This window comes from Eucalyptus grandis, chromosome 8 (genome assembly GCF_016545825.1).
Source record: "Eucalyptus grandis isolate ANBG69807.140 chromosome 8, ASM1654582v1, whole genome shotgun sequence".
Classification (NCBI taxonomy): domain Eukaryota; kingdom Viridiplantae; phylum Streptophyta; class Magnoliopsida; order Myrtales; family Myrtaceae; genus Eucalyptus; species Eucalyptus grandis.
Window position 1 is genome coordinate 70,064,868 of NC_052619.1, and position 15,763 is coordinate 70,080,630.

The window sequence follows — 15,763 nt, forward strand, 5'->3', positions numbered from 1 at the left end:
TATTGAAATATAATTTCAATTTTGTTAACTTAATAAGTTTGTTATTCCAGAAAAATAACTTTCCTATTATGGACATTAGAAATCCTATCCACCTTTATCCCACCTCTTCCATAGAATAATTTTATCCTACTTATATCCCCATTATATCTGACTTTATCATGTCCTGAGCAAGCACCAAATATAGGATATGATAAATTATATCATATCCTGAATTTTATCCTGACTGCCAAACGCAACTTGAGAGCGTGCTTTTTGCTCAAAGGAGAATTGTGGGGTATCCTTTTGGGTCTTAAAATGGCTATTTCTTTGGTTATCTCTAAAACTTATTATGGAAGCGAACTTGCAAGCTGTTATGTTACTCCATAATTCAACTCATGCTCTCAACTTTGTTGACACACTCATTTTTTAGTTTCAAAATCTTTTAATATATTTCTAACATGTTAAAATTTTGCATAATTTTGGGGAAAGAAACTCATATGCTAACCAATTAGCAAATTGAGTCATTCACTCTTGATGCCAATGTAACCTTAATTTTAAATAGGCCACTGATAGGTTTGGTTCCTTTATTGATAAAAGATCAGGATGAATCTAGTTTCATTATGAGAGTTCTGGTGTAACATTTGGGTTTCGCTCCTTTCAATACCAGAAAAATAAAAACTACAATCATACTCTCCCATCTGCGAGTTCAATGGAAAAGTCAACTACAAGAATGGTTAATAAAGGAATTCAGATTATTTGTCTTGAAAAAAAAAACAATTATTTTTGGATACACTCTTTCCATTGAGGACCCATAAAGGTGGACAGATAAATCAAAGAAAAATATATTTTATAATCTCCGCCCCTATTTTGAATGGAAAGTTAGTTAATTTTTTTAAGAATTAATACCTTTAAGAAAATCAAATGGATGCACCACACCTATGATCAATTTATCCGAAATTAACTTTTTGATCATCAAAAACCTCAAATTAATACACGTGATAAATTTATCTCAAATTAATTTTTTGACTACCAAAAACCCCAAATCAATATACTTATAACAAATTACCCTTCGTTAGCTTCCGTCAAATTTAAAGTTTAAATTTGCTAACCTAGATTACATATGGTAACATAGTATGGTGGCGTGGCAAGTCCACGTAGAAATCCATAAGGTAAATATCACAAAAAATCTCAAACTAATACATCCGTGACAAATTTAACGATACTCTTGTAATATATTTAATGTGCACTAGTGACAAATTTGAGATTTTTCGTGACATTAACCCCATAGATTACGTCAACATAGCACGTCACCATATGTTATCTAGGTCAGCAAATTTAATGGTAAAATTTGATGAAAGTTAATAAATAAATTTATCACAGGTATATTAATTTGGGATTTTTAATGGTCAAAAACTTAATTTGGGATAAATTTGTCATATGTGTATCAATTCAGAATTTTTAGAGTATTAATCCTCTTTTATAGTGAGGTTAATTATTACTTAGTAAGTACAAGTGACAAAAGGGTGTTTTTGTCACCGTATGAAAAAACATGCGGCTCCAGTCAAAATTGAAGACGGAAATTGCCACCCCCAAAAAAAAAAAAAAATTGTAAAGAAAATGGACAACAGAACCGCAGTTGATGTTCGGTCGGAGTTTGACAATGGATGTTGTTTGGCATATGCAGTTGCTGCATTGGATTTTGCTTGGAGCAGTCTAGCAGATGCAACAATCTTGATTAGTGTCGACGAAATTATTCTCTCTGGCTCATCCCAATAAAAATAAAAATTATAATAATGATAATTAAAAGGGAATATAAATAAAATACCAATATCCCATAACCCACCTGAAAACAAAGGCTCCAAATGCTTCTGCATTGTTGTCCTCATGAGAAAATTAAAACAAATTCCTAGCAAATTATCTTAAACAAAACGCTATGATCAATCCCAGAAATAAAGAAAATATTTGACAACAAGCAATGGACCCACAAGCTCAAGACTAGGGGCTCCTCCGGCCAACCAGTAAGCCCTGCATTATCACTCTTTGGCTTCCTCCTTGGCGATCGCTTCGGCCGGTTCGGTTTTCTTCTCGGTGGGCGCCTTCGCCAGAGCAGGTGAAGATTCAGCTGCTTTCTCTTTCTCGACGGCAGCAACGGCAGGGGCCGGTTCTTGCGGTTCGGGTGGCTTGGTCCCCGATTCTTCTGTTTCGGGTTGGGGTTCCGACGACGGTTCCAGTGGCTTTGTCGTCTCGGAGGACGTCACTTCGCTTCCTGCTTTGGCCTTTTGATCGTCCTGCGAAGGATGAGCAGATGGGGTTATCTCCTCAATCCATTGACAAATCATGAGAACACGTCCTTGTCAAAAGTATTAGTCACCTCTTCGTTATCATGGGGTCGACGTTTACAATAACGAGATCAGGATTCGACTTCTCTCTCTCGTTTAAAACAAATCATTTCCCCCAAGAGCGATGACAGCAAGACGAGCAACGCTCCAAAAGACAGGACAAGGACCGAGAAACGCGTTGCTACTTTTGTCTCCCAACGCATGATAGGGACATCATCCGAGGGAAAGAAACAAGACATGACAGTGAAATCGCGACGTGCAGGCCAGTAAGAGACGACGAGAGAGCTAAATCGGTGGGTCCGTCGACAGCGAAATCGTTCCATCTCTCCAAAGCTATGGGAACAGTGCAGAGAATGTCATTGGATTCCTTGCATCGGTCGAAGCTACCGGGAGATCCTTAGCAAAAAGATCTCCGATGTGCGTGGAGGCGTCAGATTACAAATATCTTCTCCTGGCCTAATCCCCAAGTCTTCTTTTGTCATCGACCCGTTTAAAGAAGAGATTAGACTAAGAACATGAAAGGATTCGGACCTAAACCAATCGCTCAACCAAGACAAGAACAGCAGGATCTTGCTTCTCGAAACTCTTCTGAGTATAGCGAGACTAGGAATGATGTATTTGCAAGAATCAAAATCTAAATTCGAAGGAAAGCGAAAAGGCGACAAAAGCGAAAATAGGGAGAGTCTCATGAACTGAAACTAGGTCATTTACCTCATCGAGCAAGAGACTCAAAGAACGGGGTTTATTGTCTCCTTCCACATCGACCACCTCCTTTACACTCTCGCTCTGCTCTGCTTCAGCCGCGACCACCACCTCTTCCACTTTCCCTGTCTCGACCGTGGTCTCAGACTCTGCTCCTGCCACAACCTCCTCTGGTGCCGGAGCCGGAGCATCGACGGCGGCCTTGTCGGAGATCGACACCTTCGGCTTCGTGGCGCACGCTCCCATCTCTTTCTTTCTCTCTCTCTCTCTCTCTTCCGTCTCTTCCCTCTCTCTCTCCCTCTCTCTCTGTGAAGCTCTGAAACAGAGGAGAGGGGCTATGGAGGATTTTATAGTCCGGCCGTGGGCCGATTCAGAGTGGGATTTGAATATATGATATATTTTGGAGACAGAGAAACAGAGGAAGTTTAAAACCCTGGGAGGGTTCTATTTGATGGTTGGTAGCTGCTTTGCAAGTTCTTTTGTGCTGGATGTACACAAGACCTAATAATGGAGGCTTGACAATACAGCCTGTTAACAATAGGGAATTTATTTGGCTTTTCACAAGTTTTTAAATTAGAATAGAGATCAAACTTTATTTTATGCACTTCACGATAACTTATCCAAGCACAAAAAATGATAGCCGTGTTCTAGGTGAACAGTACTAGATATAAAATACTAATGTTAATCAGCGATATCGACATGTTAATTGATGTGATGGACAGATTGACAAGTGAATTATCAACATCTAGCGATGTTTTATTAATCACTCAAAGTATCAATATATAGATTAGTCTTTTAAGTATTTTCAATGTTTTATTTTCTAGGTATGTTTGGCACAACATGAAGGAATATTTCGTTAGCTAGGGGACCATAGAAAATGACCCGTCATTTCGCGGTAATTTATGGCCTCTGTCTTTTTCGCGTTGTCTTCTGCCTTTGTATTCTTCATACGATGTAGGAAGGTGGTGGTGCATGAGAGTCCATGGAAAACTGGGTAAGCAAATTATCTTCTTTTGGCATCGAAGCTCAAAGGGTAAATCCAAATAGATAAATTTCTTAAATTAAGAGAATATATATGTGTCACTTCATCTCAAATATTGAAACATCATTCGACAACAGATCTTATGTGTTCCTTATATACACGTGGCCTCTCTCCACTTAATAGTTTAAGTTTTTAGATGAGACATTTTAACATGTTATTGGAGCCAATAATACCCATTTCGCCAATGCACGTCCATCCCAAATTTCATGTGCTGCATCATGTTCGATTTTTGGGTTGGTTTTTTTAACACGGCAAACAGATTTACATTGTTTTGCACACATAGCAGATGTTATATGAGTTTTTATATGGTCAGTAGTCAAAAATTATATGTGGAGAATACAAAAACCGTAGCATATCTTGGCATTAGATTTATTATCTAATGAAGAGGGTTGATTGCATACAGAACTTGCAGGCATTTTCATTTAGTGGCAGAACGCACCTGTGTATGTGTGTGTGTGTGTGTGTGTGTGTGTGTGTGTGTGTCCAGTTATACAAAAAAACAGAAGAATAGGATGGGGTGATATATTCCTTTCAGGGATTGACATTGTTTATGTGCAGATCATCAATTTTTGTCTGGTGTAGTTGGTTGCCGGATTGAATGAGCATTATAAGGTACATTTCTAGATACATCACTTCACGTTTGCAACATCATCGTATGTCACACCTTGACTGATAAGAACATGTCCACTACATGGCATGTCAAATTAAGTTTGCATGAGATATCACCTTAATTAAAATTGTATTTGGTTTTAAAAAAAATGAACAACTTTAAAAATATTTTTCGAAAAAATGATATAGTATAAAAATGAAACATTGAAAATTATTTCTAATATCAACCAAACTATGTCAATAATAAAAATACTTTTCATTAATTAGTTATTTCGAGCAATATTAGTAATTAATTTTCGAAAAATATTTTTTAAATTATTTATTTTCCATAAAATAAATAGAGGTTAAGTGAATTGCTAGCCAATCTATTGGGAGGATAACCTTTTAATCAATATAGACCGTCGCTAATAGCATTTAGAAATTGAAAAGTAGAAAAATCAACAGTACGTTCACATAAAAATTTATTTTGAAGCCTCATAAAGTGCGGCCCAACATCTAGCACTTAGCGAATGCCGGCGGTTGATCAAGGACGTGGCCATACTCATTTCCATTTGGGGAGACTTGATATACGAAGAATCTTGAGGCGATACATATTTTAGACTGGACACATATAATAAGATTATTTTTTAAAATTATGGGAATAATATAATGTAAGACGACCAAAGATCAATCTTATTATAAGAGAAAAATATATAAAAATACTTTGCAAGTGTGGTGTCCAAATAAATGTGTCGTGCGTACCATTCAACAAGAGCTACATATACATCTTTTAGCATCACCTTTTTCCTATCATATTCTATCTGCGCGGTTTGATCCTTGGTGTCTACCAATAGGTTATGCGGTTAAAAAGGTGATATTACTCCAACCATAAGCATTAATTTCAATGACATCACTTATATTTCATGATGCTCATTTTTATATAAAGATTATTCACGTGGGCATATGATTGGATAGTACTTTTAGGGCCTATTTGGTAATTTGCCGATTATTGACTATTGATGTTCTTTTATTCTATGAAAAAAAACATAAATTTATTTGGTAACGTTAATTAATTTTTCTACCCTAAGGAACAGATATGTTCATGGGAAGAGGTTTGAAATAGAATCAAGACAGAAAAAAAAAAAAAAAAAAAAACAACTTTATTCTTGGAAACAATTGTAAAATCAAGCCATTTTCTTCTCTTTCTTTTTTTTTTCTCTTTTCTTTTCTTCTTTTTCTATTATTATTCTTCTTCTTCCTCTTCTAGCCCATCACCGAGCTCAACAATGACTGGCATTTGGCTGAGATGAGATCTGGTGACCTCACCATGGCTAGATGAAGTCAAGCATCGTCATGGCTGAGCGAGATCGACCTCACCTTGGTTGGGTGGGCCTCGAGCTCACCTAGATCAGGCAAGGCACAACCTCGTTGGGGGTGGACAAGGCTCTCTCGAGGCTCGATAAAGTTGTCGGCTAGAGGTGAAAGAAGAGAAGGAAAAAAGGGGAAAAAAAAAAAAAAAAAAAGGGGAAGGAAAATCTATAAATTTATTTAAAAATCAAAAGAAATTGTACAATAAAAAAAAAAAACATATGAGGGTTATGCCAAACGCATTTATGTTTTTTTTTTCTATTCAGGAATGGAAATTTTGTATAATTACCAAACACATTTGAATATTCAGAAACTCGTCTAGGAATAGAACCAGAAAAATGATTTCTAATAAAAAATTATTCCGGAAAATTGAATGGTTACCAAATAAACCCTTAGCCATTTTACTTAGATTGACTAGAACTTATTTGGGTGTTACCTTTAAATTGCCAAAAATGGATATTCATATCTCGATTTTGGTCTATATAAAGTCAAAGAAGGCCATATATTTAGCATGGTTATTGCATCTGGCGACTTCCGGAAAAAGGGTGCTAGGATCGGTTTTATTCGATTTGAAAGATATTTTGCGCTGGCGATGTATCCGGTATAAATCATTTTCTTAATCACGCATTTCCGTCACTATCCAAGCCTTAATTAGGGAGGGCCCCCACCTAATGCGCATATCACACGTCGCTTGCATATGTGAAAGGAAAGCGACATGGCATTTACTTGCTTCGGAGAAGATGAGACTGAATTTATATAACAATTTTCAACGAGAAGTGGAATTCAAAGGTGCATTTGTTTGGTGATTTTTTTTTGTTTTCGTGAATTAATTTTCTAAACGTTCACCCTTTTAGTTTGTTTAAAATGATTAGTCAACCGAAATTCATTTATGGTAAAAAAAAAAAATGTATGCTTAAAGTCAGAAAAATGAATTCCTCAATTTGAAAAGAGGAAAACACTTTTTTTTTTTAAAATGATTTCCTAGAATGCACTTTCCTTCATTATGATGTTTTTTTCTCGAAAGAAACACATCCTACTATGGTGAACTAGCTAATCAATGCATTTACTGTGTCATCTTTCGGCGTCATACATTACCAAATGACATTGGCACAAGCAAGTTAGAATTTAAGGTTTATTTGTTAAAAGGAAAGCTGTTTCTGAAAGTTCTTTTTTTTTCCTGACTTTTTCAGATGATAGAAAATAATCAATCTATGGAATCATTATGCATGGACTAAAAACAAGCTCTGATGGTGGGAAAACAACTTCCCTTTTTATAAGAAGAAAATAACTATTTCTAAATCACTAAATAGATAAAAATTAATATTATAAAATACATTTATTTATCATAAAATCTTCAGTAAGATAAACGCACCCTTAATCCCCGTTTATCTCACAATGTTATGAACGAATTGTAAAGGAGGCCTCAAAGGAGGTGGTTAATTTGAGGTTTAAGATCCGCGAGCTGGTTTCCTTTGATCGTACGCATCCCAGCGAACGAACAATCATCATTGAAAACCCAAGAAGCCCTAGTAGTCGAACGATTAATCTGGTGGCAAAATCGCACCATCCCGGGAAAGAAAAAGCTCTTCCCGACAGGAAAAAGCCAAGACAGGTACGTTCTCAGTGCATCAGAAGACAAGTGATAATCCTCCTGTCTTGATTGATTTATGCCAAATTGGGAAAATTCGTAGGTAACCACCACCCCTGGACAGATTGCAGCATGTGACGAGACAAATTACATTAAAGTTAACAAGTTGTCTGCACAAGCAATCTTGAAGAAGAGAACTTCACCAGTCAATAGAATGTACATGAATCAATGTATTTGAACACTTTTTTGTGGGAATTATTGATTATTTTTCTTGACCTGCGAAATAAATCTTCGGTTGGAAGTTGAAAAATAGCATCAATATTGTAATGAGAGGTCATCACAGCCATTGATCCCCGTCGATGAAGGAGATGTTGAGAAAAGGTAAAGCTTGAGTATCGTTTAGTCTCTGAACATATGGTGCTCTCAAGCTCATGTTAGCTCCTGCTCCTGAGCAATTATATTCTCCATAGAATATCGTCCTGCATTTTAATTAGAAGCCCGGTGAAAAAGTTGGTAATCGATCAACCACTCAACTTGTTAGAGGAAAATGATGAATCATGGTGCAGATAATTTGTGCTAAGGGTCGCGATCATCGTTCCAATACATACTGGTCTCGAGTGGCATCATTGAAGTCGTTCCAGCCCTCGGGCGCGATGATGTCGGTCATGGTCGTGAACGCAAAGACAACCCGAGAGAACGGCCTCCATGCCCGGCCAAGCCATATTCTCCCCGTGCCCCCAATGCTGGCGTTCATGAATGCAAAGCCCGTGTTCTCATCCTTGGAGGCTCGGCCGTGCGCCGTGACCGCCCCGTTGATCACCTTCTGCCCCGGAGGCACTGGAGCCGCAATGGAAATCAGTTGGCAGTTCTGTGATTCAATGGAAAGGTCATCCTAGAATCATTGACATTGCTTTGGCCACGTAATTTACGTAAGAAAGGACTCCCGTACCTCGTACAGAGACCTGGCGTCGCCAAAGATGAAGTCGATAGAACCTTGGATATAGCAATCCCGGAAGTAATGGCGGCCCCTATCGTCGTGGAGCGTGTCTTGGGCTCCGAAGAACCCGCAACCCCAAAAGGAGGCTTGGTCGCCCGAGATTCTAATTGCCACCGCTTGCGCGCCGACATCTCCAGGGTTCGGGATTGGAGCAATATTCTAAAACGGTAATGCATATCAATTACAATACAGTCGCAGCATAGCCTGAACATTGATTTCCTAAAATTCGATCTGGTATCTCACCATGAAGCTAATGTTCCTCGCCATGAAATTGTTCGAGAAGACTTGCACAGAGCCGCTATAGAACGTTCCGCCAGAAGAACTAGCCGTGCCGTTCCAGGCGATTGCAGTTGATAAGTATCCTTGTCCTTGAAACGTAATGTTCGGCCTCGTCCTCAGGATGGTCACCTTCTCGCTGCCGGAACAAACAATCAATTCACCAGATTACGAACACCATTGTCTAAAGGGAAGCTAAACGGCTAACCAAATTATTCTTACTAGTAAATGCCGCTGTTGATCCAGATCACGGTCCTTTTCTGACTGAAGTTGCCGGCCGCATCCACAGCCGCTTGAACCGTGGTGAAGTTGCAGCACCCGTTCCGGTCCACGCAGAGGGTCACCGTCGTGTTAGTCTCCGGAGGGGGTATGTCGGGTGGGAAATTGTCGCAGATGGAGACCGTCCTCTGGCTATCATGAGGGTGCTTGTGGCGGTGCCGGTGGTGATGGCGACCGAGGTGCCACCCGAAAAGGGGCGAAAGACCACTCGACAGACAGGTAAAGAGCTCTGCATCAAGGGAAAGATCCCTAAGGGAAGAGAGCAAGACCGGGACCATGAAATTGGTGGAAGAAAAGACGGCAAGAACAGCAATAAGGACGGCAAGGCTTGTCTTTTTGGACCCCATTGCCACGATGGGTGGCGAAAGATAGATCGAATTTGAGGAGGTTGGTGAAAGGGGGTCCAGTTATAAGGACTGGTGAAGAAAATGCAAGAGACATGCTCTTGAAGTGCACGGATTGGTTGCATGCCTTGCAAATCACCCTGCCCCTTTTAATCTTGTAAATTCCAGAAGAAAAACAGCAATCTTTACTACCAAACTTCGAAAGCTTGAAGAAGAAACCCAGAAACATGTTCCTATCAATCTCCTTAATCGCCATGAAAAATACATCACATCAGAAGAAAAGCCCAAAGGAAAGGAAAGCTAGAAAACGCCTAAAGCTTCATTCTTTTTCTCCCTACTGTACTCGCCATAGTAACAAAAAGGGCTTAAGGAGCAGCAGCCGTCCTTCAAGCCCTCTCGCCCCGGATCCGCCTCGCGAGCTGGATGTCCTTGGGCATGATGGTGACCCGCTTCGCGTGGATGGCGCACAGGTTGGTGTCCTCGAAAAGCCCCACCAGGTAGGCCTCCGCAGCCTCCTGCAGCGCCGAGACGGCGCTGCTCTGGAACCGGAGGTCCGTCTTGAAGTCCTGCGCGATCTCCCGCACCAGCCGCTGGAACGGCAGCTTCCGGATCAGCAGCTCCGTGCTCTTCTGGTACTTGCGTATCTCCCGCAGAGCCACCGTCCCGGGCCTGAAGCGGTGCGGCTTCTTGACCCCGCCGGTGGCCGGGGCCGACTTCCGCGCCGCCTTGGTGGCGAGCTGCTTCCTCGGTGCCTTGCCGCCGGTGGACTTCCGCGCCGTCTGCTTGGTTCTCGCCATTTCTCCGGAGATTCTTCTGCTATAGAGAGAGAAGTGGAATTCGATGAGTAACTGGAGAGCTGAGCTTGAAGAGATTGCACTGATTTTGGAGGGTTTCGTCGAGGATTTTATAGGACAGGAACGGAGGTTTGAAATTTTCGGGGGGTACGATGAAAATTTCGGGGGATTTGGCGGGCGGCGTTTGGGAATTAAATGGCGGCCGTTGATTGAGGGACCAAATGGACGGAGCGTGTTTCGGGTCAGGCGAAGCACGCGGATTGCCACGCTGGCACGGCCCTGACCTGCTCTTTTTTTTTTTCTTTTTTTTTTTGTGTTGGTTAGCCCGTTATGTTTAATTGCTTTATTCTTTATGTGCTTATCGATTAATGATGACTTCGCTAGTGATTAACCTATGCATTTGGCATGACAATGACAGTTGTAATTACCAAAATCAAAAATTTTCTTGACTTAAAATTTACTTTCGCATTAATTATCTCTTAATGAGAGATCCAACAAAACTAATTCCCTTTTGAATTAATTTTTTTGGCATACAATTTCCAAGCGTTTTTATTGAGTAAAGTTGACTTGTTAAATGGGTGGGTCGGGCTAAGTCAGGTTTGGATTGAATCATAAATTGTTAGACCCAAATTGACCTATTAATCCATTTATAATCTAGACAAAAAAAAAATCCATTTATAACCCATTTATGCATGTAAATTTTTTAGCCATACCCAACCCGACTTATATTATTAAAACACTTTCATATTTAACTCAATTTAAGAAATTATTCTTATGATTTTTTTAAAGATTATATTGTTAAAATACTTCTAAATCTAGGACAGACTTATTTCTTTTGATCTTAAAAAAAATAAAAAGTAATGTTAAAACACTTTCATTCAGTACAAATTCAGTGGACAATGTTTATAATTATTTTTTTAAATGAGGCTTCATTTTTTAAAATTTTTTAGGGGATCATTTGCTAGGAAAATAACAATATTTTTTTATGTTTATCTAAAATTTGAAAATAAATTGAAAAACATTTTTCATTGTTTGGTTTGAAAAATGTAATTTGATTTTCCTTTCTGTATTCCTTTTAATTTTTTTATTATTTTAATTTGAAAATATCAATCTTTTAATTATTTTCATTTTTAAATTTTGATTTTTTTTCTTTTCCTTTTTTTCTTTTTCCTTGTTCATTAGTTGGTCGCCAACCATGGTGATTGCCAACAAGCCCGAGCTCGTCCAATTTCGACAAGCTAGATCAACAAGCTCAAGCTCACCCAAGGTTGGTGAGCTTGCTCACTAAACCGATGAGCTCAAGCTTGTTGGCCACCTCCTATAATAATAATAATAATTTTGATTTTTAAAAATTATTTTGCTGCGTCCCTCGTTTGGTCAGCCGTCATCATTGCTATGGTTGGCCACTAACCAAGGAAGATGCAAAGAGGAAAAAGAAACAAAAATAATAATAATAATAATTTTGATTTTTTAAAAATTATTTTGGAAGGATGAAGAGGGAGAGAGAGTATGGGTGAGCTTAGTGGGTTGAAAATGGGTTATAAACTCAACCCATTTACAACAAATTTATTTTAGCTTTTAAAATTTTAAACCTTTTTAAGGTAGGCTCTTCAAAATTGAGTGACTAATTTATGTTTTAAATGGGTCCTATATGAGTTTAAAACCTATCTTGACTGGTCTAAGTAAAGTATAATAATTTCACACGATTGAGGAAATATTAATCATAGTATTATTTATTATTATGTGAATATATGGCTTGGCAATACACTATAGCTTTCAATAATATTTTCCCACCAAAATTTAATTAATTGAAAGTTTCTTATTTGAATAGATAAACGTTGTGTGCCATACATTAGGCCAGTTTCGTGACCGAACAATGAACATACTATGTAGGGGTGAGCATGGTTCCCAGGTAGAATCGGGAACCGAAGAACCGCACCAAAGGGTCCGGTTCGGTTCCCGGTTCTAAAGACACTGGTTCCGGTTCCCGGTTCTAAAGAGACCGGTTTCGGTTCCAATGGAAACTGGAAGCCGGAACCGGAATCGGAACCGGTCAAAGTAAAAAAAAAAAACCCTAGCCCCTCACTTCCCCCAACGTAATTTCCCTCCCTTTCTGCCGATTCTTCCCCCTTCCATTTTCTTTTTCTCTCTCTTTTTTATCCCCTTTTTCCTCTCACATCACTTCCTGCCCCCCAACTTTTTTCTTTTCTTCTTTCTCTCTCTTCTCTTTTCCCCTCTCTCAGCCGAACCCTTCTTCTCCTCCTCCTCTTCTTCTTCTTCTTCCTTCCTCTTGATGGCTGCTGCTTCACCCACCACCACACCGCCGCCCCACGCCCTACTCACCACCACCTCTTGGCCACCGAACCACCACCACCCACCGCTCGTTTGATGAGCCGTCTCGCCATTGAGCCCGACGAGCTGTCGTGCCATCCGTGCCGCCCCTCAATGCCTCTCGGCCCCCTCGATGCTACTTGACGCCCGCTCGGCCCCCTTGATGCCCTTGATGCTCGCTCAACGCCTCTCGGCCCCTCGACACCCCCTCGACACCGCTTAGCACCTTGACGCCGCACGGCCCCCTCGACGCCACCTAACATCCCCTTAATACCGCTCGCCGCCCTCGACACCAAAGAAACTCGCCTCCTCCAACTTCAATCACAGGTCTAATCTCTTGTTATTTCTGCTCTTAACTGTTAGATATATTCTAACATTTTAGCTGCTTTATTTGGTCAATTTCTGAGATGTGAGTGTCATGCTTGCGTGCCTCGATCCAAGTACATACATAGTGAGGGAAGGGAATTTGTGGGGTTGTGTCACGTAAGCTCTTCCATATCCTAATAAGACCAAGATGGCTGTTCTGGGATCTCCATCTTGCTGTTCAGTGGCTATTGTTGGGGCTGTTCTTGTTCTGGTTTTGAATAGGGCTTATTTGTGCAATGGAGGGAAGACCAGCACTTTTGTCCATAAAGTAGAGAAAACTGTGGACATGCCTCTAAATAGCAATGTTTTCTGAGTGCCTCCTGGCCATAATGCCCCTCGACAGGTCTCAACTGAGCTTGTCTTCTTGCTTTTTCTTTCAGTATAGCACAAGCTTTTCCTTCTATTCATTTGTGACTTGTGAAATGGTTTGTTGAAAGAAGTGTAGGTTGTCTCCTATTCGCTACATTGTTGACCGTTACCTTCTGATAATGATTTGCAGAAGGTGGGAGACAACCATTGGACTGGGCATCTTCACTAGGAGTGGCTAAAGGCATTGTGCACATCCATTCGGCCAGAGGCGAGAGGTTTATCCATGGCAACATACCTTGAAGGTTGCATCCCAGAGTTTGGCCTGACTCCTTTGATCTACACTCCTGTAGTGCCTCCTAGAACTAGAAGGGTAGGTTATCGGGCTCCTGAAGTCATGAAAACTAGGAAACCCACACAAAAATTAGACATCTACAGTTTTAAAGTACTGCTCCTTGAAGGATTGTCAAGATGTCGGACCCCATTATGGTGTGTTCAAGCTATTTTTCTGTGTTAATTATGATTTGAATGATAAGCTAAAAAAAAAAAAAAAGTGAGGATTAAGAGGTATAAGATTGTTTATTATTGCTGCGTTCATTTTCGTTTTTTAAATTAAAAATGCAAAAAAAAAAAAAAGAACCTGTTGGAACCTGGAACCGACCTTGGAACCTGTGACAGGGTAGGTTCCAAGTTCCAAAAAATGAGGAACCTGTACCTGAGGGTAGGTTCCAGATTCTAGGCGGAACCGAACCGGAACCGGGAACCGCTCACCCCTAATACTATGTGTTGCGACCAAATTTTTGGGTGAACCACCTAGTGTTTGGCTAATGGATTATTAAGCCTAGACTTAACTTGGACTCTCTCAAGCCCATACCAATTAGCAACTCAAGTTCAAATTTTAACATACAAATGATTTTTTCAATCAAGAGTCACCACTAATATATTTTCGGTGGGTCGATTAGAAACTCAAGTAAAGTAACGGGAGATTTACTTTACTCCTACAAACTAGAGATTGTAAGTTCGAAGACTTGATTACTCTAGATTTCTCTAACGCCCTTTCGATACTTTTCTCCTTTATTTTGAAAAATAAATGTTTGGCAAGCAACTTGAATTGATTTAATTTGCTTCTCTAACATGTGAAGTGATTTGTGGGTTTGCAAACCACCAATTTAACACTCAAATAAAGCAATGAATAAATTACAAGACTTACCTTATAGCAATGAAAGCATCTGCAATATTAAATCAAAATTCACATCGACAGTCCTAAATATGATTTTTAATTAACACGCAATTTTTTTTTTCACTTAATTAACGAGGATCTAATCTATATGCAATGCAATGCTACTAATCTAACATGGAATGATATAGCATGTCAATATGACCAAAGCTATATGACATAAATAAAATATAAACATGCAGTCTATCCTAATATGCAATGACGTACAAAGAATGCCCTAACTCTAAGTTTTCTTTTTTCCTTTTTCATGAAATTCAACATTGGAAAGTTGTGATCTAAATGTGCAATCTAAATTAACCAAATGACCTGATTCTAATGACAGACAATTTCAAATTAAATAAACCTAGCAACAATTACTAAATGACATGCATTTCATAAACCTAATCCTACATGACACGTTGATTTTTTTTTGTATTTTTTTTAATGAAAATTTGTAATTAAAAATAAAAATCTAACTAAAGTGAAATATTATCTATTCTAGATACATTCTGAATATGCATTTTGAAAAAGCTAACTAACCTATCATGCAGTCAATTCTAATCTAGATGGGATGCAAATGCGATTTTTTTGTATTTTCGAGATAAATAGAACAATTAAGAGATAAACACTAAATTATCCATGGTCATTGAAAATGTTATCCACCACTCAAATTGAAATTGAAATTTGATTATTTCACTAATAAAATCGATAAATTAATCTTAAGCCTTAAATATCAAGATATCAATTTTACTCCCACGTGAATAATTATTCTATCTAAAGCCTTATAGATGGAATAATTATTCATGTGGCTACAAATTGGATGCTACATCGGGGATTTCAATTAGACATGGAGAAATATTTTAAACAATGAGACAAAATATCAAAAACTAAATAATATAAAATAAATCTACCTAAAAATAAAGTAAATCTCTAACTAAATTGGAAATTTTCAGATCAGGGAACCACGATGGAAACTAGGCACGGCTAAGGATGGTGGCTGTGACGGTGGGTCACCGGGAGGTGATAGGTCGCCGTTTGGAGCAGGGCGAGGTCCGGCGAGAGATCACGGGGGCTGCAACGCGACACCACGAGATACCGTTCGCAATTTAGAACCAAGGGAATCCCAAGGCAAGACCAATTGAAGACGTCGGCGTCTGTCCTTATGAAGTCCACACCCTGAGACGTGTCATCGCATGTAGGACTTCACAGCAGGGACGCCATCGGGAAGTTCGTTGATGCAGTTTGACT

At 39.3% G+C, this 15,763-nt stretch overlaps 3 protein-coding genes across 3 annotated transcripts; all 3 read right to left on the reverse strand.

Annotated features, from left to right (window-relative positions):
- Positions 1 to 1,776: 1,776 nt before the first annotated feature.
- On the reverse strand, positions 1,777 to 3,502 carry LOC104415854 (neurofilament heavy polypeptide). Its single transcript, XM_010027240.3, has 2 exons — positions 3,030 to 3,502; positions 1,777 to 2,267 (listed from the first exon to the last, which is right to left on the reverse strand). Exons 1-2 carry the CDS (start codon positions 3,264 to 3,266, stop codon positions 2,013 to 2,015), a joined length of 492 nt encoding a protein of 163 aa, XP_010025542.2. The 5' UTR covers positions 3,267 to 3,502; the 3' UTR covers positions 1,777 to 2,012.
- A 4,233-nt stretch (positions 3,503 to 7,735) lies between these two features.
- LOC104415856 (probable pectinesterase 8) lies at positions 7,736 to 9,533 on the reverse strand. The gene is made up of 5 exons (XM_010027242.3): positions 9,102 to 9,533; positions 8,847 to 9,018; positions 8,556 to 8,762; positions 8,215 to 8,474; positions 7,736 to 8,085 (listed from the first exon to the last, which is right to left on the reverse strand). Exons 1-5 carry the CDS (start codon positions 9,503 to 9,505, stop codon positions 7,944 to 7,946), a joined length of 1,185 nt encoding a protein of 394 aa, XP_010025544.2. The 5' UTR covers positions 9,506 to 9,533; the 3' UTR covers positions 7,736 to 7,943.
- A 137-nt stretch (positions 9,534 to 9,670) lies between these two features.
- LOC104415855 (histone H3.2) lies at positions 9,671 to 10,390 on the reverse strand. The gene has a single exon (XM_010027241.3). The coding sequence runs from the start codon at positions 10,297 to 10,299 to the stop codon at positions 9,889 to 9,891; it is 411 nt and encodes a 136-aa protein (XP_010025543.1). The 5' UTR covers positions 10,300 to 10,390; the 3' UTR covers positions 9,671 to 9,888.
- Positions 10,391 to 15,763: the final 5,373 nt, after the last annotated feature.

What these genes read in the sequence shown, in the direction of transcription:
- LOC104415855 (XM_010027241.3), bottom strand. Translation starts at nt 10,299, where the DNA reads ATGGCGAGAACCAAGCAGACGGCGCGGAAGTCCACCGGCGGCAAGGCA.
- LOC104415854 (XM_010027240.3), bottom strand. Translation starts at nt 3,266, where the DNA reads ATGGGAGCGTGCGCCACGAAGCCGAAGGTGTCGATCTCCGACAAGGCC. An exon ending in TGAGTCTCTTGCTCGATGAG is followed by an intron (nt 2,268 to 3,029) that starts GTAAATGACCTA and finishes CATCCTTCGCAG; the next exon opens with GACGATCAAAAGGCCAAAGC.
- LOC104415856 (XM_010027242.3), bottom strand. Translation starts at nt 9,505, where the DNA reads ATGGGGTCCAAAAAGACAAGCCTTGCCGTCCTTATTGCTGTTCTTGCC. An exon ending in ATCAACAGCGGCATTTACTA is followed by an intron (nt 9,019 to 9,101) that starts GTAAGAATAATT and finishes TTGTTCCGGCAG; the next exon opens with CGAGAAGGTGACCATCCTGA. An exon ending in CGAGGAACATTAGCTTCATG is followed by an intron (nt 8,763 to 8,846) that starts GTGAGATACCAG and finishes TTACCGTTTTAG; the next exon opens with AATATTGCTCCAATCCCGAA.